At 31.9% G+C, this 24,423-nt stretch overlaps 1 protein-coding gene across 1 annotated transcript in view; it reads left to right on the top strand.

Moving 5' to 3' along the window:
• The first annotated feature begins 3,756 nt into the window (after positions 1–3,756).
• Positions 3,757–24,423, top strand: part of LOC143248202 (E3 SUMO-protein ligase PIAS2-like) — a 39,908-nt gene continuing 19,241 nt past the window's right edge. The window contains exons 1-7 of the mRNA XM_076496634.1: positions 3,757–3,966; positions 12,753–12,837; positions 17,854–17,980; positions 19,192–19,326; positions 19,971–20,076; positions 20,544–20,617; positions 20,966–21,126. Coding sequence (XP_076352749.1) covers positions 3,876–3,966; positions 12,753–12,837; positions 17,854–17,980; positions 19,192–19,326; positions 19,971–20,076; positions 20,544–20,617; positions 20,966–21,126 — 779 coding nt within the window. The 5' untranslated portion in view covers positions 3,757–3,875. The remainder of the gene's footprint in view (positions 3,967–12,752; positions 12,838–17,853; positions 17,981–19,191; positions 19,327–19,970; positions 20,077–20,543; positions 20,618–20,965; positions 21,127–24,423) is intronic.

The following is a 24,423-nucleotide window of genomic DNA, read 5'->3' on the forward strand; positions in this document are numbered from 1 at the left end:
TGTTTACTTAGTATTTAGAAGCAAGTCTAACTTAAATCCCTTAAACTGGTTGAAACTCTAGCTGTACTTGAAGTATGACTGTCAATATTCTAAGACAAACTTAGATCTCTTAATCTTTTAGATCAGTAGTTCTTAATCTGGATTCAATCGAACCCCAGGGGTTTGGTGAGTCAGTCTCAGGGGTTCAGCCGGTCGGTCAAGACACTAACACTGTGTGTGTGTCTATTCCGCTCACCACACTCAGATGATTTGTGACATCATGCTCCACTTGGCTGTCATTGGCTGCGGCTGATCACGTCACATCACTTGGCTTTAATATCTGTGCTGCAAGGAACTTGTGACTATAGTAATCGTGCGTCATTTGTGATTTTCTTCCTAATCTTTCAATCTCTTCATACTAACTATGTCGAGCAAAAACAGAAAGTGGTTGGATGAATATGTGTAATATGGATTCACGTGTATAATGGATCATGATGGGAGTCAGCATCCTCAGTGCATGATTGCAGTGCCAAGTTGACCAATTCTGGTCTAGCACCAGCAAAACTAGGAGAACGCTCCCTAAATGTGCATGGAGATGGGAAATACAAGAACACAATGCTTGCTGAATTCAAGGTAAAGAGAGCCAGGTTCAATGAAAAGGTTACTTTGGCTGTTCTCGGCTTTGTACCCATCGACAAATCGATCCTTACAGCATCGTACAAAGTTGCGTACTTGACCACAAAACAGGACAAACCACACACCATTAGTGAAACACACGTTAAACCAGCAGCATTGAAGATGATGAATATCATGCTGGGATAAGCTGATGAAAATAAGTTATCCCAAATTCCTCTTTCAAATGACACCATCAGCAGAGAATAGATGACATCTTGGCTCAAGTAGTTGCAGATCTGATTTCAATCCCAGCAAAATTCAGCCCTCAACTCGACGAGACCACCGACATTTCCAATCTAAGTCAGCTTGTTATATTCGTGCGCTATGTGAAGAATGACGAGATAAAAGAAGATTTTTTTATTTTGTAAACCTCTTACAACAACAACAACGTGAATAAACTTGTGGATGACTTCAGAGACAACGATCTTTCGTGTGATATGGTTTCTGCGGTTTGTTCAATTGGAGCTCCAGTCATGCTGGGATGAAACTTTGGTTTTGGTGTGCTGGTGAAGGCGATGCACCACATGTCATTGTAACACACTGTGTTCTGCACAGGCATGAGTTGGCAACAAAAACCTTGCCTTCAAAACTGGCAGAAGTATTAAAAATTGTAGTGGAATGTGTGAACTTTGTGTGAAATAGTGCCCTGAAGCACCGCATCTTCAAAAGAGTCGTAATGAAATGAGCTCTGAATTCGAGGTACTTCTGTACCATTATAACGCTTGGTGGTTATCACGGGAAGGGTGCTGAATCGTGTTTTTGCCATGTGTGTGGAATTAGCCCTGTTTTTGCAGATTGCTTCAAAACGTCTGAGTTCATTCTCATTTTGACGTATATGGCTGATATCTTCAATGCTCTCAATCATCTTAATCAACAGATGCAGGGCAGTGGAGTCAACATCATCAAAGCAGAAGAAAACCAGAAGGCATTTCAAAAAAAGCTACCGTTTTGGAAACAACGAACAGAGAATGATAACTTTGCAAACTTTCCCCTGTTGGACGACTGTGTAAGTAAGATCGAAGATGTGTCTGAAATCAGAGACATTTCTGTACTTAGGGAGCTGAAACAAACAATTGCCATGCACTTAGATGAGTTCGCAAAGTCTCTCGACAGATACTTCCCCATTAGAGAGTTATATCCAGCATGGGTGACACAGCCGTTCACGTTTAGTGTTGCTTGTCTCTGAAAGGCAACAGCAAAAGTCACATTGATTTGCAGTAAATATTCATTGAGTTATGTTTTGTTTTGTGTGAAATTCATGTTTTGTTGGTTTTGTTCTTTGAACACGGTGATATTGTGTGCAACTGATGCATGGTTCATTTTGTGCACTAATAAAATATCTACTTATGTTTTGAATTTGAAAAAAACTTATATTTTATTTTTCCAATTACAAAGGGTTCACTGAATGCAAGTACGAAACTTCCGGGGTTCAGTACCTCCAACAAGGTTAAGAACTATTGGTCTGGTACAGTACCTCCAACAAGGTTAAGAACTACTGGTCTGGTACAGTACCTCCAACAAAGTTAAGAACCACTGATCTGGTACAGTACCTCCAACAAGGTTAAGAACTACCGGTCTGGTACAGTACCTCCAACAAGGTTAAGAACTACTGGTCTGGTACAGTACCTCCAACAAAGTTAAGAACCACTGATCTAGATGCTATAATGAGATTTTTTGACCATTTGGTGTGAAAAGCATATTTATCCAGTGATACAACAAACACTTTCTCATAGTGTGACAGTGAGGTTACTCATATATCATTAGTGCCATGTGTATGCATGCATCATGGAGAAGAAGTGATTTATCCCATGATATCATGAAAAATAATGACAATACTTGTGCATCCTTTAATTTCCCAACTTAGTATTATACCTGTGTTCACCACCAAGCATTTTGATGTGGAAAAAGTGCTAAACAAGTCAAATTCATTTGTTGATGAATAATTGAAACTTTTTAAGAACCAACCCAAAATGTAATTACACATTCAAAGGGTTGAACTGGCTCAAACTCTCAAGCTGTAATTATACTGTGGTTTACAATATCAAAACTACCCATCTGTTGGGGTATTCTAATCATTGTAAGTTTGTTTTATGACTTTATAAACCCCTAATAAAAATTTCTTTGTAAATCTTTATAAATAGATTAATATTTTTACTCTAATATGAGCAGGTACTTTACTGTGATCAGAAATTAATTATAATAAATGCATCAGGCCTTCTTTTCTAAAACACATTTTACGAAAACATGTAATGTGTCCCAGATTCAAAAGTCACGATAAACTATGGTGGTAGCCATAATGGGTAGTTTTATATTAATACAAAACATTGTATATTGTGAATTATGAAGTTTTGGTCTTTTTCATTGCTACATGTGGTTGCATGCAAATCTAAATACGGAAAGATGATATTCAGTCAACCATCATATTACAATGTTAAATACACTTGAGTAAAGTAGAAATATTATCTATGAAAATAATAAGAGATCTTTAATTCATTGGTATTGTACATGAAATGAACAGGGAAGAGGGAAGCCAAAGGCAGTAAAATAAAGTTGAAAAAAACAAGGTTATGGAAAATTGAAGATTATTGGATACAAAGCTATAGAAAGAGGAAGAAGATGTGTGACAATTCTGATGAGGATATTATAGAAAGAGAAGAAAATTAAAACTAGCCTTTTGAACATGATAGTGTTCTGTAGTTTAAACCTTTTTATCATTTTCATTAAATCAATACTACTAATATAAGGCAGGTATTTGTAACTTTAAAGAGTAGCATTTTCTTTATTTCTCTGTAGTAAAGGATTACTTAATACATGTGGTTTGCACCTAAATTTATTTACATATATAAATCACTATACACAAGTTTTTGTTGTTTTTTTCTTCAAAGGGCTAAGATATCTATTAGTTTGTAATATGGTTTAATGATCCTTTTACATGTTTTAGGTTGGAGATAAAAATGCCCAGCAGACAGTTGAATTATGTTTCTTGTGTAAAACAGTTTTTGTTTCTGTTTCCACAAACAGGCAAAGGTTTCCAGCAAATACCTCACTGATAACTTCCACCGATCCAGGCCATCTCTATGGTGTTCCACCATCACATTTGAAAGGACCTCGATTCAATACCAGGAAATCAATTAATCCCTGGCAGCAGCCTTCACCCTGTCTCAACCATTGATTACTCTTCCCCCAAACACAATGTGGCCAACATTCAAAGTGGGTATAATATGACCAAATACCCAGTACATCCTGATGTTTGTCTGAAACCTTTACCATTTTATGATGTTCTTGCTGAATTATTAAAGCCAAGCAGTTTGAGTGAGTACGTTATTTTAAACTTAGAATTGTTGTTTTAATTTTTTTTTTTGCAGTTGCCAATTTTGCTCAGTACTCTCATAAAAAGATTGCTCCATCGAACGTAGCCAGATGCATAACTCTTGGTTGATGTCTTTACCATGGTCCCATCCAAAAACAGCTCTGCATATGGAATAATTATCATCCATGTTTATTTTATTGGTTGTGGGCCAAATATTTTGTACCCTCTGTACACTAATTGGTTGAGAGTACTGGTCAGACTAGCTGTCAACGTGGGCATTTTGTGTATATCCTATTAAATATAGCAGAATGCTTGAGGTTAGTAGTGCAATTGTCAGTATAAATGTTACCTTCATAAATACTTCTCATGTTACATTATCTAATAATCAGAAATTTCTGAGAATCTTTAAAATTTGTAGTGAACTTTTCTACCGTATAAAACTATGATTAATATTAATAAACTTCAATATTAAAATTATTCGTGTACACAAATGACAGTGGAGTTCATTCATATGTCAGATTGCTCAACCTAAAGATAGTTATTATCAGTTGTTATTTTTGGTGAACATTGTGGTAGTTGAATTGTGCATTTTCTGGACTGATGTTGTGATTCTTTTTTTAATTTTTATTTAATTTGTATTTTATTCAACACTTAAAATGAATCCTAGGTTATAAATTTCTTTCAAATTTATTATGCACAGAGAACTGAATACCCATTTTTGACAATAAATGGTCACAACATCGGTGAACAACCTTTGTGAACCTGATGATGACCAATGAAGGTCGAAACGTTGTTCACTCTTCTACATAAAAAATTTTCTCAACCCAAACGAGCCGTTTTTACATATATATTTCTCTACAAGTGGGTTTTCTCTACATCACTGAATAAATGGTCACTGTTTATCAGTAAGAACTTTTTCATATTGAATGAAGTTTTACAAAAAATGCTTTCTTACAAATTATTTTTTACAAACATGTAACATAATATAAAATATAAAGACAAGATCTGTTTGTCCAGTTAGGTCATCCTATCAACTATACTATACTACACTTAATTAATAAAATCCAGCCAATATCATTTAAATATTTTTAAAATACCTTAAGTTCATTTAAATTAATTACATCTATTACATCTGAAGCCAACTCATTCTAAAGACCAACCACCCTGTTAGAAAAATAAAACTATCGTAGCTGAAGGTGACTTCTACCCTGTTTCCTCATCTTACAGTATTGATCATTAAGTATGAAAAATAATAATTTTTACATTTAAACCATTGCTATAAAAATATTTAACACCTTAATCATATCCTGTAAAGATTTGTATATCGTGAACACAAATAAAAGTTAATTTAAAATATAAGAAATATATTTTTTCTCTTCTTTGGCTTGTTTTTTCACTGTAGTTTTAGCACGAGTAATAAGATGCATTTTTGTTGCATGTTATAAAATTGTTTGTATAATTATTCCAAAATATAACTTGCATATGTTCTACACACACACAGTTCAGCATTCATGTATTGTTTTGAGTGCTATTATTTCACAGAAGTGACACTGATTAACCCTAAATCATCATTTTGTGATATAAAGATGAACTTGCAACAGACATGTCACAAAACTAGAACTAAACTTTAGTGTTTTTTTAATAAGCAGTGCTTAATACAATATATGCAAAATATAAAAAAAATACTTTCTCTATACATTCTTATCGTGTAATACAAATAAATGGCAGTGAAAGAAAACCAATAATCTAACTTTTAATGGTATATAAGTTTAAAGTTTTCAATTTTATACGGCATTACTTTTATAAAAATCCTGAATTTACCCTTGTATGAGAATTGTGACAGTTTCTATCTCAGCATCTCATCTTTAATTTATTTACCATCCCTCCGGAAAGATTAAAATTTAATGTAAATTACTGTTTATAATGACATTACTCAGGAAAAAAGTAATTTCTATGGCCTTCAGTCTTATTTAGTTACAGAGCCATCAAATAGAAGATCAAACCTCTACTTGCCACACCCACTCATCACATCGTCTCTTTCAAAAATTGTCAGTAACTCTCTCTGGCATTTATTACTGTGTCTTACAACCAATAGAAAGCCAAGGTTTAAATATATCAAATGACATATTACATTGTTTTCTCTGTAGACAATTGTTTGTTTTACTTTTAGTTCTAACTTTATTCTGACAAGTGACATTGGTGAGCTGAATTTTTAGTGGCTCTTGTTGTATAGCTGGAAGACCAGATAAGTTGAGATAGTCAGGGGTAGTTGTTTGATTTTTGCATGTAATTACTCAGTGCTCTTTAATGCTGTAGAACCATTAGGATAAAAAGTAGGGATAAAAAAAAATGTGCCTTTCAAAATAAACATCAAACATCAAATATTCAGGAAAGTACTTTGTTTTTCTTCTTTACTCTCTATTAGTATCATAAAATTAACTAAAAGGTAAAAATTAGAAATATTTTTGTTAGATTAGGTAAAATAAATAATATATTTTTTTCATGACTGATGCTTGAAAGTAACTTATGCATTATTTAATTTGAGGGTAATGTGAACTACAGATTTGTCAAGTGATTTACACTGAGGGTAATGTGAACTATAGATTTGTCATGTGATTTATACTGAGGGTAATGTGAACTATAGATTTGTCATGTGATTTATACTGAGGGTAATGTGAACTACAGATTTGTCATGTGATTTATACATTTTATGGTTGGAATACCAGTGACAGTTCAAAGGGCAATGAATCAAAAGTTTAGTATAAGCAGATGTATACTTTTAAAAGTTTAAAGCTACTTAGGATGAACTATTATAGTTTTATGTTACAATCTGAAGTCATTCTGGAAAGGAAAAAAGGTTTTTATAGTGGTTACAAGATCAGTCAAATCATGCATAATTACAGTAGAGAAAATATCAAATCATGCATAATTACAGTAGAGAAAATATCAAATCATGCATAGTTACAGTAGAGAAAATATCAAATCATGCATAGTTACAGTAGAGAAAATATCAAATCATGCATAGTTACAGTAGAGAAAATATCAAATCATGCATAGTTACAGTAGAGAAAATATCAAATCATGCATAGTTACAGTAGAGAAAATATCAAATCATGCATAGTTACAGTAGAGAAAATATCAAATCATGCATAGTTAAAGTAGAAAAAAATCATATAGTTACAAATCATGCATAGTTACAGTAGAGAAAATATCAAATCATGCATAGTTACAGTAGAGAAAATATCAAATCATGCATAGTTACAGTAGAGAAAATATCAAATCATGCATAGTTACAGTAGAGAAAATATCAAATCATGCATAGTTACAGTAGAGAAAATATCAAATCATGCATAGTTACAGTAGAGAAAATATCAAATCATGCATAGTTACAGTAGAGAAAATATCAAATCATGCATAGTTACAGTAGAGAAATATCAAATCATGCATAGTTACAGTAGAGAAAATATCAAATCATGCATAATTACAGTAGAGAAAATATCAAATCATGCATAGTTACAGTAGAGAAAATATCAAATCATGCATAGTTACAGTAGAGAAAATATCAAATCATGCATAGTTACAGTAGAGAAAATATCAAAGTAAAAATATTTACTGAGAGAAAAGGAGTGAATTTTATTAAGATTACACAAATGAAATTTGAAATTGTTAAGGTGAAGTATTTTTTAACTTAAATTGCTGTGCACATGAAGCAGTCAACTTTTTGGCTCCATGTTGTCATGGAGAAATTTGTAGTGAAAGTACCTCAATAAAAATGTTGTGTGTTTTACAAATGACTCTTAATAATAACTGAAAGGCTGTGAAATTTTGTAAATATGTACAAAACTGATAAGATGTTATAGTTTGTAAAATTTTAATGTCAATTTGGGTCACAAATATTTTGTGATTTTAGACAAATGTCAAAAGTAACAATGTAAGTGCTGAGACTTGAAACAAATTCATCCAGCACGATGTAGGTTTTCTTTATCATAATATATTTAATTTTTTTTAAAGTTTGAAAAGTTATGTAAAGTATGCAAGTTCAGACAATGTTATTTTTTTGACAAAGCATTAACTCACAGATTTCTTTCTGCTACAGCTGTCAGGAGATAATTAGTGTTCATGTTACTTGTTGATTTTCATTCAAAATATTTTTTTCTGTTTGACAAGCCAATATAAAGCATGAATTATTGGATTATTATTTCTGGCACGGAAGCAAACTAGGTCTCTTATCTTACCTCTGATATCTAGTATTTCTCAACAGTCAGGAGAAAGGAGGGTAGAGTCTCTCTCAGTTGACTGTCAATTATGTTATTCATAGTGAGATGGAGAAATATATTCAATTTAGTTGCATTCTCTTGTGTTTTCTAAAGCTGCTACTAAAGGTACTCCTGGACATCATGTTATTTTTCTTTTGGAAATTTGAGCATCACTGAAATCCCTCATGCATTTATAAGGTTAATGGATCATAAATATCATTACACTGAATCTTTCAGTTTCCTTTTTCATGATTATTCTATTAGATCTTGAGGTCATGTTAAAAAGCTATGGGCTCCTTTGTTGCCACTTCATCCAGAGATCCAACTATTCACAAATGCCTTGCTTCAGGGATGAGGCACATCTCTCACCAACCAGGAATTCCAATGTCTAAGCAAGAGAAAGAGGCTTCCACACACAATGTTTTAGACCTTCTTCCTCTTCAAAAAGTGACTTCTTGTGGTCTGTGCTTATTAAGTGGAAAATCATCAACTTACTCCAACAATTCTACTGTAGTATCTTACATTTTCCATCAAGGGGGCACTTGGTCCAGAGCTCTTTGTTTTCAATCCTTGAGCTCCTCTGGAACCACTCCTATCATATCACTCTACTATCTTGTCGTGTTCCACAGGTGATAACTGCAATATCAAATCAACTGTTTTGACTCAAAGCTATTCTCTCAAAAGATGCAGCATTGTGAGTTTCTCTGTTGGATTTGCCCTTATTTTGAATCACTGATGTTTGAGTTAGCCACTCATTGGAACACCCAACTACTGACAGTTTAATCCCAGTACTTCACTCTCAGGCTTTATCAATGGATGCATTCTGTCAGGAGGAAAGGAATTGCAATTTTAGGCCTTTCCTCCAATTCATACTAAGAATTTTTCCAACCCATTGTTGGATCCTGTTGATAGCAGCTACACCCTGGTTTTTGCTTCTGTGGTACCTCTTCCACTTCCTCTGTGGAGCCAGCCATGGTACATCTGGGTTTTTGTAGGTTCGAGCTTCGTGCATGAAAGTTTTGCAGACCTTCACATGGAATCAGATTTTCAATTTTAATGTTGCCATGTATCTGTTTCAGTCTTTGCTTAGTCTTATAATGGACAATAGCAAACATGTTGACATTGTTTATTGACACGAGGTTCAACCCACTTTGGTCATAAGGACCAACTATAACTTGTTTTTGACTTGGCTCTTTGGCAGTATTTTTGCATCATTCACAGTTGTCCTTTATAAGGTAGCCTTATTGACTAATGCGTGATACTTGTGACAAAGTAATCTTTGAGTCCTCGGTACTCTCTGGATTCCTCAAGTTGCCTTGGGTTCTTTATCCCAAAGACCATTTCAGTTACCTAACTGGTATATTAAAGTGGTATTACATGCCTTTTCTCAACACCCCCAACATATGCCATGTGTCATCTTTACCTGGAGGTTAATTCTTCATTGCTACAGACATTATTGGTTGAAGTGCTTTGTGCTGATTATACACAGGATAATTTATCATTCTACCTATGTTCTCAGACTGGTTCTTCTTTTTTATGATGCTGTTAGCTAAGTAAGTGGGATAAATCCTTTTCACTACTTTGTCTGATCACTATTTTACTTGGATGAATTAGTGAAAAGGATTTATCCCCCTCATTTGGCTAACAGCATCATAAAGAAGAAGAACCAGTCTGAAAACATAGGTAGAATGATAAAAGTAACTTTTCACTAATTAATCTGATCACTATTTCACTTGGATGACCAGTCATAATTTTTTTTTATTTTTCCAATGAAGACTCTTAAAGGTTTTGTTGCCTTTAGAGATGCTAGACATAAACATTTTATTACTTGGGAACTTTCATTTCCCTTGGGTTTATCTTCAGTTATATGGATGATGATGATACAAAAGTAATACTTATGTCTAATTCTTGGCTTTCTTTGAAGGCAGGAAGACTTCTGCAAGTCATATCTAATCAGATTCATCGTGTTTTTCTGTCTTTAGTAGACTGGTTGAATGGCCTGCTGGAGGACATTTACATGAAGGTGTGTGGATCTACCCCAGTACTCTTATCTCACATTATTTATATAACCTTGTATTATCTTCATCTGATAGTTTTCAGCTACTCTCTTTAGCTATCTCAACCACTTCCAGTAGTTTATATAGAGGGGTGAATATTTTTGTTGGTATGCTTGTCTCTTCTTTACCTTTCAGGGTCGTTTGGAACATTTTCACAGGATCCTACTCTGTGGTAAACTTTGTCCAGGAAGTTGTGTCTGGTTGGGGCTGGCCTATACTGATGGTCACTCTAATACAGTTCCACCCTTGATACAGGAACTAAGTTTAGGGTGAAAAGCATGCCTGCTCCAGATATATTTCAGTTCTCCCACTAGGGTGTCACTCTTCTGTTGACACGCCCATGATCTCTGCAGATACTTTCTGTGTGGATAATGTTCTTTCTGTCCTTTCACCTTATCAGTGGGGGATTCTAGCTATAAGAGGAAGTATGTATGCTTTGGAAGTTAGTACTTTCCTAAATTGAAAATATATATTCGATAATACTTACCTTTCTCACACTATTTTGTTCTTCCTTTCCACTAAGAACTGGTGTTAGAGACTGCAGATTGAGTCAGTCTCTAAAAAGTCATAACATCATCTGAATTAGGTGCTTATATACTGTAACAGGATACAGAGCACATTGATGCAGGTGAAGAGTGTGACAAGACAAATATCATCTGGGGTGAGTAGGAACAAAACCAGACTGATGTTTAGACACCAAGGACAATCTGGTTGAGTAGGAACAAAACCAGACTGATGTTTAGACATCATCTGGGGTGAGTAGGAACAAAACCAGACTGATGTTTAGACATCAAGCACAATCTGGGGTGAGTAGGAACAAAACCAGACTGATGTTTAGACATCAAGGACAATCTGGGGTGAGTAGGAACAAAACCAGACTGATGTTTAAACATCAAGGACAATCTGGGGTGAGTAGGAACAAAACCCGTTGAATAGTAGTTGTAGCGTGAATGGATATAAGTATTATTTGAAATACACTTTTCATTTAAGAAAATGTTAACTTTAAAATCTACAACAAAAGTAATAATTTTGAATTATTTTTTAGACATTAAAGTTTATTACACATGATCTTGTTGTACTGATTTAAATTTTATATAGATTTGATACTTTTAACTTTCAGTATAGTGTGCATATCTTCACATACAGAGTCATATTTTTAGTGAAGTATTTTTAAATAAGGATTTGTCCATTAATTTATTGAGTTTCTGTTTTGAATGGTCTGTGTGTAAAGTAATTTTCATGTTAAGATTAAAAATACTTTTTATCTCAAAAAACTTAAATTTTCTTTATGTAATCCCTAAAATGGCTTCAAGTTGTAATGTGAAACTACATTTAGTAACTAGCTTTATAACAGTATACTTCTATTTATAATTAAATTTTGTTGTTGTATTGCCCTTTGAGTTGTGTCTAACTGCTGTCTGTGTCTTTATAAGTTGTAAATCATTCTGACTCATGCAGCTCACATTACACTGTAAAATTAAATTGCCCATGTGCTGCTTGTGTGAAACAATTTTATTGTATTATTATTTATTTTAGCTAATTTAATCTTAACTTACCTAAAGAGATCCCTGTTTTTACATTTTAGTTTTCTAATAATAAATAACAAACATGAAAAACAAGAAATAAAGTACTGTCTTTTTCTCTCTTGATTTTGATCATTGAGAACGTTTAAATCTATGTTTATAGTGATGGTAGTAATGCTCTAAATAATTTTATTTAATTGAATAAATTACAAAAAAACAGACTAATAACATGCAAAAAATCTACAATTTCCCCTAACTCTCACATTTTTTTCTGACTTTCTAACTGCGTGACAAGAACTGTTACAAATTCATCCAAGTTATTCATTAAGTTTCTCACTGGAACATTGCTTATACCCTGAGAGAAATTGACAGTTATCTATTGTGAACACAGTGTTACATAATTTGTCATTGATAGATGACAACCTTGACTTTTCATTGGTTTTATATGTATATATATATATATATATAACATTAAATGTGTGAGAAAACTCTGAGCATATCCTGAAAAAGAAGATATAACAGGAAATGTTTGATTTTCTTTCAATAGTTCTGAAACTAAACAAAATTAAAGGCTATAAAAATTTTGATTTTCTGAACAATAACAATTTTATCATGGTTAATATACATTTTAATTTCTTATTCTTTCAATTAGTGGTGGCAAAAATAGAGAAGACAAGATTTCTAGAGAAAATACGAGTGGAATACCAAGGGAAATTGGGACTTTATTTAATATTTGTAGAATTAGGTACTTAAAACTTGTATACTATTAAGATATGTGTTGTTAGTTAAGATTTTGTGCTGTAATAAACACAAAGTAGTTTACTGGAATTTTGAATGTAAGACACTAAAACTGTCTCTCGTAAAGGATACCCAGAGTGAAAGAAATACTTGGGTGCTCAAGTGCCAAGCTTTTAAAATTGCAAGTTAAATGATTTTATTTTGTGATTTTTAGTGCCCACAAAACCAGGGAGATTTCAAGAAGACAGCTTCACTTTTCATTTAACACCACAACAAGCCCATGATATAGCAATGTCAAGGTAAGTTCATGATATAGCAATGTCAAGGTAAGTTCATGATATAAGCAATGTCAAGGTAGCAATGTCAGTTTCATGATATAGCAATGTCAAGGTAAGTTCATGATATAGCAATGTCAAGGTAAGTTCATGATATAGCAATGTCAAGGTAAGTTCATGATATAGCAATGTCAAGGTAAGTTCACGATATAGCAATGTCAAGGTAAGTTCACGATATAGCAATGTCAAGGTAAGTTCACAATGATATATATATAGCAATGTCAAGGTAAGATGTCAAGGTAAGTTCATGATATAGCAATGTCAAGGTAAGATCATGATATAGCAATGTCAAGGTTAGTTCATTACATAGCAACGTCAAGGTTAGTTCATTACATAGCAACGTCAAGGTAAGTTCATGATATAGCAACGTCAAGGTTAGTTCATTACATAGCAACGTCAAGGTTAGTTCATTACATAGCAACGTCAAGGTAAGTTCATGATATAGCAAGGTCAAGGTAGTTTTTATAACATCACTCCATGTCCAAAGTTAAGCAGGTTTATAAAAAAGCAAGAGGAAATCGTCTATAGCCGTGGCTATAATTGGATGAGAAAGGGAGCTATGAGATAAAGTTTTGTACTTGAAAAATATCTGGGAGCCATTCTATGGGCTGCTGTGCCATGGTTAAAAAATAAATGTTGTTAACTGTGTGGGTAACGAAGATAAAAATTAACTGGATCGGCTACCAAATTTGCAAGCTGTATGTATATCTTTTACTAGAAGATGAACCAGAATTCTTCACCAGATCTTAAAGTTTAAAACAAAAATGTATGAAGAAAATGATAAACTGCATGAACAATTTGATATGGATGTAAAAATTATAATTAAAATAATAAACAATAAAATAATAAATAATACAAGTTAAAATTGAAACAGATTATGGAAAAGTGAAATTCTGTAAGAAAGAAGACTGTTATTTTAGACCAGGAGGCTTTAGGGATCCTAGGTTAATTTCCTTTATAATCATTGTCTTTTGAAATGTCTGTTGTAGCATGTTCCAGAATAAAATAATTCTCAATTTTGAACCTGTAATTGTCAAATTGCCTGTACATTTATCTGGATTCTGTAGTTTAATATGATTTAAACATTTGTGGGCTTCATTACAGGTCAATAAGTCTATGTCCAGTGTATAAACTACTGCACTTTATACAAATTACAGAATAAACAATACCTTCACCAGTGTATTGGAAGGATTGTCTTATGTTGAAGTTGGCATATTTCTCTTGTATACATGTGCTGCTGTTTCATATTGTTTAAGAGTGCTGTATACAGATATTTCTCCTTGGTTATGGTTGTATCACTAAACTATAATGGATGGATTCTTGAAAATAGATTCATCAGTTGATTCTTCAGTAAGTATTATGTAAATGTCTTTGTTTTGATGTTAAGCACAAATGTTTGTTCTTGACAAGGTGAAAATCTCAAGCATATGCTCTAGCTTTGGTGGTAGCATTGTGGATAAGAGAATCATGATAGTTTCTATTAAAGAAAAGTTTTTTGTGTCTTTTGTTTTTGTTTGTAATCATTATGGTTACTAGATATCTTGCAAAGTTGAAGAAAGTGTTTGTGTGACCTAACATTTTTATTACTATACAAGTGAAAAGGTTCAAAGTAAATATGTGTGTGAATATGTTTCTTTATGACATATTATTGGTCAGATGTTATCTATCATGTTAATGTTGAAAGAAGGCAGTGTTGTCTGATAGAACTGTGGGAATTAATCCATGTGATAAATTACTTTAGTGATTACTTTGTTTTTTTTTTAGTTCTTTGTAAATTACCATATAGTAATTTAAATTAATTTGGGTATCTGAATTTTATCAAATAATTAATTCGGAGCATTGTCATAACATTATTCACACACCTCGTGATTTGAGGATCTCAGAACCTGTTCTCATTGCCATTGAACTTGCTTTCTCTGTTATTGTTATTTCAAAGCTATTAAGGCCATTGTCCCTATATCAGAAGAGGCCTCACCCACTGCCAAGTCTCTGAATACTTATGTGCAAAACAAAGAGTATATTTATTGTTATTTTTACATTGTCTTTTGTTCCTCATTTTTAACTGGTAACCATATTCATTAATGTTGTGTGAACAGATGCAAATAGGGGTTGGCAAAGATGGGATCCATTTGTATATCCCTAGTTATTCCTTAGATCTGTATGTAGTAGTTACTTTTGAAAATGAAGACATTAAGTGTGAGTTCAACTTCTGTTAAAAAGTAAAATTATGTGTTTGAATGATTAAGAATGTTTCTGTGTTGAAACAGTCATGGTGCAAGATAGATTTGTTATAGGCATATTGTGATGTTCCTTTAAAATAGCAAACTTCTCACCAGGATCCTACAACAAAGAATCCCAGAGAGATTTTAAAGGGTCCCAAACTAATTTTCAAGAGTCTCATTGGTAGAATTTAATAAACTGAGAAAAAACAAAACTTCAGTGTCAGTGAATAACCGTATTTACAACATAACCACATGTTTACCTTCTGCCAGTGTCATGTTAATGTTCAGTTAAAAACTTTATTTACAGTTCATGCTGCATGTTGTTTTTCTTTGAGTGCAAAGTAGTTTTTATGATAAAATTAATTTAAAGTACTTTTCTTCGTCTGGAAATTTTTAAGTATTTTCAAAACTCCTAAAAATCTTCTGAATAAATCTCAAATGTTTTTTGTTCTCTTTTCAGAAAAACTCTAATTTTTGTATTTTTGTATCATAAATCTGTAGGAGGTTGGTTTATTTGACCAACCTGGTTTGTTTATATATGTTTAAAAAAAATAAAACTAGTCTAATTTTGAATATAACTCTGTGAAAGGTTGTGGCATACACACTTTAACCTACCCACGGTGGAAGGTTTAATCATGTGGTACTGGTACTTTCACACTGTTTTATTTTAGTGCAATTTATTGTCATTCATTACAACTGTTATAAGTTGATGATGAACAGCTGTGTGTAAACTGCATCCTGTTTAGTTTGTTATGGTGCAAAGTGCTTGTGCTTGTCTTGTTTATGAGGCATTTTGCAGTGCATATTTGGTACCTAGAAGGGTCAAATCTCATGCTCCCCAACAAATTCTTGTGCAAAGGATCCAGGAGTGTGTGTTAACTAGAAACTTGAATAGTTGAAGAATTCTTTTTTCCTTATTATATTATGTCACTTCTCCAATAGTTTTGAGTTTGTACTGACTTTTTCAATAAAATGTATTTTGTGGCATGTGTTGACTTAAAGAAAATTTATATATATATGATTTTTTCGTAATAATTAGTGGAACATTGCACTGTTTGGTAAAATAACAATCATATAATTCTTATTGGTTTGGAAGCTGAAGTGAATTACTTTAATAACAATAGTGTAATTATTACTGGCTCAAAGTTAAAAAATTGTTATGAACTCAATAATAGTGTGTACTAGTTGTCTGTTATGTAAAGAAATAATTATAGATTAGACTGAATCAAAGCTTTGTAAGCTTATTGGTTTGGGAAATGTTTCTGTGTTTTAAAATAATAATTCATACATAGCAGCTAATTTTATTTTTATTTGCTTGTAAACCCAGAGAAAACATAATTCACAATTGTTTGTTTTTTAATTTCTTTGTTTTGTGTGTTTAAAGGTATGGTGTTGAACTATGCGTAATTTATCCAGTTAAACAGTAGATATTGTTTTATGAGGTCGTTATTCATGTACTTTATCAGTTGCAAACTAGTCTTATCAGTTCTATCAGACTGTTTTGGTGAATTTATATTTGTATATAATGATCTGGAAATCAGTTGTAATAGCTGTACACATTTATGTGGTAATGTAATAGAATGTTGCCAAGAGATGCTTGCTTGAGAAAGCTAATGATTGTGAATCAATGTAGAAATTTAATGTACTATGTAAAAACAAGGTTGCATTTACAAATATTAAAATCAGTGAAATTGTTTTTTTGTCCTAGACAAAGTTGTTACTCTGGTTTACAGTTTTTCATTGTTTATGTTTTTTTGTCCTAGACAAAGTTATTACTCTGGTTTACAGTTTTAAGACAAAGTTATTACTCTGGTTTACAGTTTTTAATTGTTTGTTTTTTTTGTCCTAGACAAAGTTATTACTCTGGTTTACAGTTTTTCATTTTTATGTTTTTTTGTCCTAGACAAAGTTATTACTCTGGTTTACAGTTTTTCATTGTTTATGTTTTTTTGTCCTATACAAAGTTATTACTCTGGTTTACAGTTTTTCATTGTTTATATTTTTTTGTCCTAGACAAAGTTATTACTCTGGTTTACAGTTTTTCATTTTTTATGTTTTTTTGTCCTAGACAAAGTTATTACTCTGGTTTACAGTTTTTCATTGTTTGTTTTTTTGTCCTAGACAAAGTTATTACTCTGGTTTACAGTTTTTCATTTTTTATGTTTTTTTGTCCTAGACAAAGTTATTACTCTGGTTTACAGTTTTTCATTGTTTGTTTTTTGTCCTAGACAAAGTTATTACTCTATTTACAGTTTTAATTGTTTGTTTTTTGTCCTAGACAAAGTTGTTACTCTGGTTTACATTTTTTTCATTTTTTTTTTTTTTGTCCTAGACAAAGTTATTACTCTGGTTTACAGTTTTTCATTGTTTGTTTTTTTGTCCTAGACAAAGTTATTACTCTGGTTTACAGTTTTTCATTGTTTATGTTTTTTGTCCTAGACAAAGTTATTACTCTGGTTTACAGTTTTTCATTGTTTGTTTTTTTGTCCTAGACAAAGTTATTACTCTGGTTTACAGTTTTTCATTGTTTATGTTTTTTGTCCTAGACAAAGTTATTACTCTGGTTTACAGTTTTTCATTGTCCCAACTACCATTAAATCTTTCTTTTTTATCCTATTTCTAGTTTCAAATGATAATTCTTTCTCAATTTGAATGTTGTATGAAATGTTACTTGCCAATTAGAGTTTGCTTAAAAATTATGTTATAAATAAAACTATATTTATGGTTTGAACAAGAATTAAAATGTATTCAATTGTAGAGGAAGCAAAGATTATGGAGTTCAAGTCCAGCTGCGGTTTTGTCTTCTTGAGACCAGCTGTGAACAGGAAGACAACTTCCCTCCTAGTATATGTGTTAGGGTCAACTGTAAAATGTGTCCTCTCCCGGTAAAGTACTGACACTTTTAGCTACATGTAAAACAGTTTTTAATCATTTTTAAGAGTTGATACTCATGTTAATGCTAAGTTTTTATATGTTGAATGTAAAAACAAAAAATTGATATTTGTGTAATGCAAGCTGTAAATAACTGTACTACAAACCATTTGGTTAAATATAGTAAAAGAAAATTCTTAATATGTTTTTTGACTTTGCTCACAAGCCTATGATAATAAAATCTATACAGTATATTAGAAACTGTTTTTGTAAATTAGAATATCTTAAAATTCATGAACAAATGTCTTATAACTAAAATGAAGGAAAACTAAATAAGCTGTTGGAACTGCTATCAAAATTAACAAGTAAAATAAAAATAATTAAATCATATATTAAATGATAAACAGATTAATGTACTTAAACAGTAAAGTGTAATTAGTTTCTAAATCTAAATTTCCAGAAATACGATTTCATTACAGATGTAGAAATAGATTTGAATAAAAATAAGGATATTGATAAAGTTTATCACTAGAGTGGAATATAAAGAGTTAATAAGTAATTTTGAAGTCAATTGAAGATGCAGAGAACCTTAAAGTCGTTCCCATTACAAACATTGTAGGATACAAGTTATTAAATTCCATGTCCTGTTCTCAAACAAAAGGTTACGTCAGCTCATTTCTGTGTGCATGCTTTGTTGCTTGAGAATACAGTATAGGGGTGCCACTTAAATGTAAGCAGTGTTTTGTTGTTTTATCTTTTGTCAATAGTTTTTGACAGTGAAATACAATCAAAATAAATGTGAAATGTTTAGCAGTTTAAACTCTGAAGAAAAGTTCTTTTAAAACTTTGTGGTCAATAATAAAGAAAGAAAAAAATGGACACAGCTAATCTTCTTCCTGAAACCTCTTGTTGACATCTCTCCATGTCATGGCAACATGCAGCTCATCAACAGCAAACAAAATTAGATGCCTTAAAATTCAGAAATTTAGTGTGGTTTATGTGGAATTCAGCTTTGCATTGCTTATTTTCTTATATTAAGGGCACCTTGCTATTAAAGTTTTCATAATATTTTAATTTTGACTCTATTTGTGGGAATATTAGGGTAAATTAACATTTTTCTGTGTTATATTGTAATTGTTTAATATACTGTTCCTGAAATCATGAAGGAGAGTAATGAAAGTGAATAGTTTTGTAATAATAATAATTACAAATATTGTTTTAATAGAACCCGATTCCTACCAACAAACCTGGAGTGGAACCAAAACGACCTAGTCGACCAGTAAATATTACAGGACTTTGTAGGTTGTGTCCAACTGTTGCCAATCATATTAGTGTGTCTTGGACATCAGAATATGGTCGGGTATGTTAGTAATTAATAAAAATTTTTAGTTTATAATTATACAATGTAGTAGTAATACAGTTTATTATACAGTGTAGTCGTAAGATAAATATTAAAATATTCTTTCTAATAGTATGTTTTATCTGAAATGTTCTGTGATATTTGAGTAGTTTTTTTTCTACATTTTGCAGTACCTTACTAGATGAAATGACAAATAATTGATCTATTTCTGAATGTTTTTCATGAGCCTGATGCTAAGTTTCTGTCATAGCAAGCTGAATTTTACTAGCACCTAGCTCCAGAGCCTAACACTAGTTTTTCTAATAACCTGAAAATTATTGAGATTTTATGGAGTTTGGGAGTTGAGGTGTGTTATTTGCTTTCAGCATGATTATTTGTTCAATTGGAAGTGTTTGTGTGGGTCAAAAAAAGTGCAATCCTGATTTAAGTCATTAATTATTTTAAATACATGTACAGGTTTAGAAAATGCTTTTCTTCACTAAACTTCTATTTAACTGTGTGTATTCTAAAAAAGTGGTATGTTTTGTAAGAACTCTTTGATTAGATACAATTGTATTGAGCTGTTCTTCTGATCTATTGTTTTTAAATATTAAGTACGTGTGTTTACACCTCAAATATGCTTGTTTGTCGTATTTTTTTTAAAGGGATATTCGGTAGCTGTTTATCTAGTAAGAAGATTGAGCTCTTCCAACTTACTTTCTCGCCTTAGAAGTTCGGGAATAAAAAATCCTGACCATACTAGAGCAATGAGTATGTGTTTGTCATTTTATTTATAATACAGAATTATTTTAATGTTTAGAAAGTTATCTACATTAACATTTATTTCAATACTGTCTTACTTCTTTTAGTAGCAAGTTTTGAGTTTGTTGCAATTTAGAATCTGTGAAGATTTGGTTGTTATTACCAAACTAAACCTTAAACTCATGACTCTGATAATATTATATTAATAATAAAAAATGAGTTTTAAAAAGCAAACATTTGTAATTCCTGGATGTTACTTCATGAATTTCTTTTGTGATTAAAAATAAATATACTTAGTTCTACAATTATATATTTTTGTTCTAAGTCATATATCCTCTAGTTGTGTTCACTACTTCTTTATACATATATTAACATATTGAATTCCCAATTTAACCAAGTTATTATAGTTTTATGTGGTGTATGTAATGACTGTTTTATGTGGTGTATGTAATGACTGTTTTGTGGAAATCTTTCAGTCAAAGAGAAGTTGCAGCATGACCCTGATTCAGAAATTGCTACTACCAGTTTAAGAGGATCTTTAATGTGTCCGGTAGGTGAACCTTAGTTTATATCTTTGTGTCCGGTAGGTGAACCTTAGTTTATATCTTTGTGTCCGGTAGGTGAACCTTAGTTTATATCTTTGTGTCCGGTAGGTGAACCTCAATTTATATCTTTGTGTCCGGTAGGTGAACCTCAGTTTATATCTTTGTGTCCGGTAGGTGAACCTCAGTTTATATCTTTGTGTCCTGTAGGTGAACCTCAGTTTATATCTTTGTGTCCTGTAGGTGAACCTCAGTTTATATCTTTGTGTCCGGTAGGTGAACCTCAGTTTATATCTTTGTTTTGACTGTTATGTTTTTCACTGATCTTTTCTTAAGTTGTGATCATTCTGTTACAGTTGGGTAAAATGAGGATGCAGATTCCATGTAGAGTCACTACTTGTGTCCATGTGCAGTGTTTTGATGCATCATTGTACCTTCAAATGAATGAAAAGAAGCCAACGTGGATATGTCCAGTGTGTGATAAACCTGCCATTTTCTCAAACTTGGTGATTGATGGGTAGGTTTAAACTTTCTGTAGATTAAAATTAACAGTCAATATTCCCTGTTTTATAGAACAACTACAGTCAACCTAATTGTAAATCTTGGTTTGTTGCTGTTTGTTTTCTGTAAGTTGCAACATTTAAAAGTTATCAACTAGCTTTTCATGTGTAATGGAAGTGAAATTCTTTTGTGGTTTTTAAATTTTGCTTATGGTGGAACATTGGCAATATATGTGACCAAAAGGTAACATCAGACTTACTATTTTTGTAGTATCTCATTGAAATACAGAAGTGAAATGACATGAATTTCAGGTCAGTGGGGTCAAGAACAAAACTGAACACTTGTATAACCAGCTCTTATGTACAAGAAACATTTTGAATATGCACATTAGATTGTTACAAAACTTATCTTAGTTTTACTACTCAGTTATAATTTCATGGAGATTATGATTCTATTTGAATAGTTTTGAGTTTTTTACAGTGTTACTCTATCTCTTACCAAAGTAATGTTTAAGTATCTTCTAACTAAGAATTGATAAGAGTTTTCTTGGTAAAGTATTGTTAAAACACTTGTAGTAAAATGCTGTTAATCTGTCTATATCTAAGTGTTATTTAAATAACTTCTATCTAAATACTATTTAAACTGTGTTTTTAACAAAGTTTTGTTAGAATATCCAGACTTATAAATCGTATGGATCTACATATTTTAACCTTGTATAAATATGTGCACCTTACAAAGACATCAAATAACATAAATTTATGGTTTTAAAAACAGCCATATAAATTTCCATAAAAAATTACAATAACTAGATGTTACTGATAGTAAAACTGCATAATTGTCCAAAGATATATTAAACTACAATAAAACCAAAATGCACAATCTGAATAGAAATGTACAGTAGTTCAGCTGAACATTTATACACAAATCTTAAACATTAAAAAGGTATATTAGCCAACTATTGTTAAATGCTCTTCCATCTCAGTGATAATGTTTTCTAACTCAGTAATGTTAAGATGTTATAGACAGTCTTACAATGGACTGTACACAGTTCTGTTATACAGTTCACCAGTTTGCAAAATGTAGAGAAAATGGCAGTGGACATATACTTCTTTGACAAACTATTAGTGTTTGAATAGGTGCCAAAAATTCTAACAAGATGGGTATTTTGGGTGGGTATCAAGGTACCTCAAAATTGTTTTACCACTATGAACACAATATTTTCCAACACGTAGAAGGTAGAGTAATATGAACCATGATACCACACGATTTAAATTTACTGTACGTGTGTAGTTGTCTTCATTTTCCAACAAAAGCATATCTGAATGTCCCCTGCTGGTACAACGGTAAGTCTATGGATTTGCAATGCTGAAGTCGGGTTCGATTCCCCTCAGTGGACTCAGCAGATGGTCTGATGTGGCATTGCTATAAGAAACACGCACATCTAAAAGTAGTGGTGATATAAAGTTACGAATGTTTCAATGAAAAAGTAAAAGAAAACAGTAGATAATTATATGTGAAAGATAATGTAAACATGAAACAATAGGCTACTGCATGTGTTCTCACTTTTTACTTGGGACAAAAATGAGCCAGACTGAAAATTTAATCCAAATTCTCAATGTTTACATGAAAATTCTATTGCAAGCAGGGAAAAGGAAAATATCAATATCCTCAAACCACCACAGTTGGAAATTTCATCTTCCTGTAAAACTAAAACACCTACCACAGGATTTTTATTCTTTACTTGATACTGGAACTCAAACATTTCTCCATTTTATAACTTTTAGTAATGAGTACCAATTTAGTGGCTATCAAATTAATATCAAAGTATAAAGCTTCTAGCTATTTCTTTCAATAATAATAACTTATTGGCAACTGGTAACAAAACAAAGTAATATTTAACTTATTACCCTGGTTGTATGTACGTACGTTTAAATTATGAACATTACAGCATCTAAAACCATCTGTTGTTATAACACACAGTGGAGATTACAAGACTACTGAGAGCACCTGCACTATCATAAACCAGTACAGTTGATCGTCAGAGCTAATCTTGGATACTCGGTAACAAATATTACATGATTTTACAATAACATTAATGTGTGAACTTCTCATTTAAATTGCAGTGAAGCGAAACAACAAATTCACCACAATGATCACTGCAAACTCATACCTTGAATTATGATTAGCTACAGTTGAAACAAGTTATACAAAAACACAAACTTATATATTGATACAGTGTTTACTATTACAGATCACACTGTATTAGCTGCAGTAAGCTACAGTTGAAACAAGTTATACAAAAACACAAACTTATATATTGATACAGTGTTTACTATTACAGATCACACTGTATTAGCAGCAATTAGCTACAGTTGAAACAAGTTATACAAAAACACAAACTTGTATATTGATACAGTGTTTACTATTACAGATCACACTGTATTAGCAGCAGTTAGCTACAGTTGAAACAACTGATACAAAAACACAAACATATATATTGATACAGTATTTACTATTACAGATCACACTGTGTTAGCTGCAGTAAGCTACAGTTGAAACAACTAATACAAAAACACAAACATTTATATTGATACAGTGTTTACTATTACAGATCACACTGTATTAGCAGCAGTTAGCTACAGTTGAAACAAGTTATACAAAAACACAAACTTATATATTGATACAGTATTTACTATTACAGATCACACTGTATTAGCAGCAGTTAGCTACAGTTGAAACAACTGATACAAAAACACAAACATATATATTGATACAGTATTTACTATTACAGATCACACTGTGTTAGCTGCAGTAAGCTACAGTTGAAACAACTGATACAAAAACACAAACATTTATATTGATACAGTGTTTACTATTACAGATCACACTGTATTAGCAGCAGTTAGCTACAGTTGAAACAACTGATACAAAAACACAAACATATATATTGATACAGTATTTACTATTACAGATCACACTGTGTTAGCTGCAGTAAGCTACAGTTGAAACAACTGATACAAAAACACAAACATTTATATTGATACAGTATTTACTATTACAGATCACACTGTATTAGCAGCAGTTAGCTACAGTTGAAACAAGTTATACAAAAACACAAACTTATATATTGATACAGTGTTTACTATTACAGATCACACTGTATTAACAGCAGTTAGCTACAGTTGAAACAAGTTATACAAAAACACAAACTTGTATATTGATACAGTATTTACTATTACAGATCACACTGTATTAGCAGCAGTTAGCTACAGTTGAAACAACTGATACAAAAACACAAACATATATATTGATA

Source organism: Tachypleus tridentatus, chromosome 4 (genome assembly GCF_004210375.1).
Source record: "Tachypleus tridentatus isolate NWPU-2018 chromosome 4, ASM421037v1, whole genome shotgun sequence".
In the NCBI taxonomy this organism is placed as follows: Eukaryota; Metazoa; Arthropoda; class Merostomata; order Xiphosura; family Limulidae; genus Tachypleus; species Tachypleus tridentatus.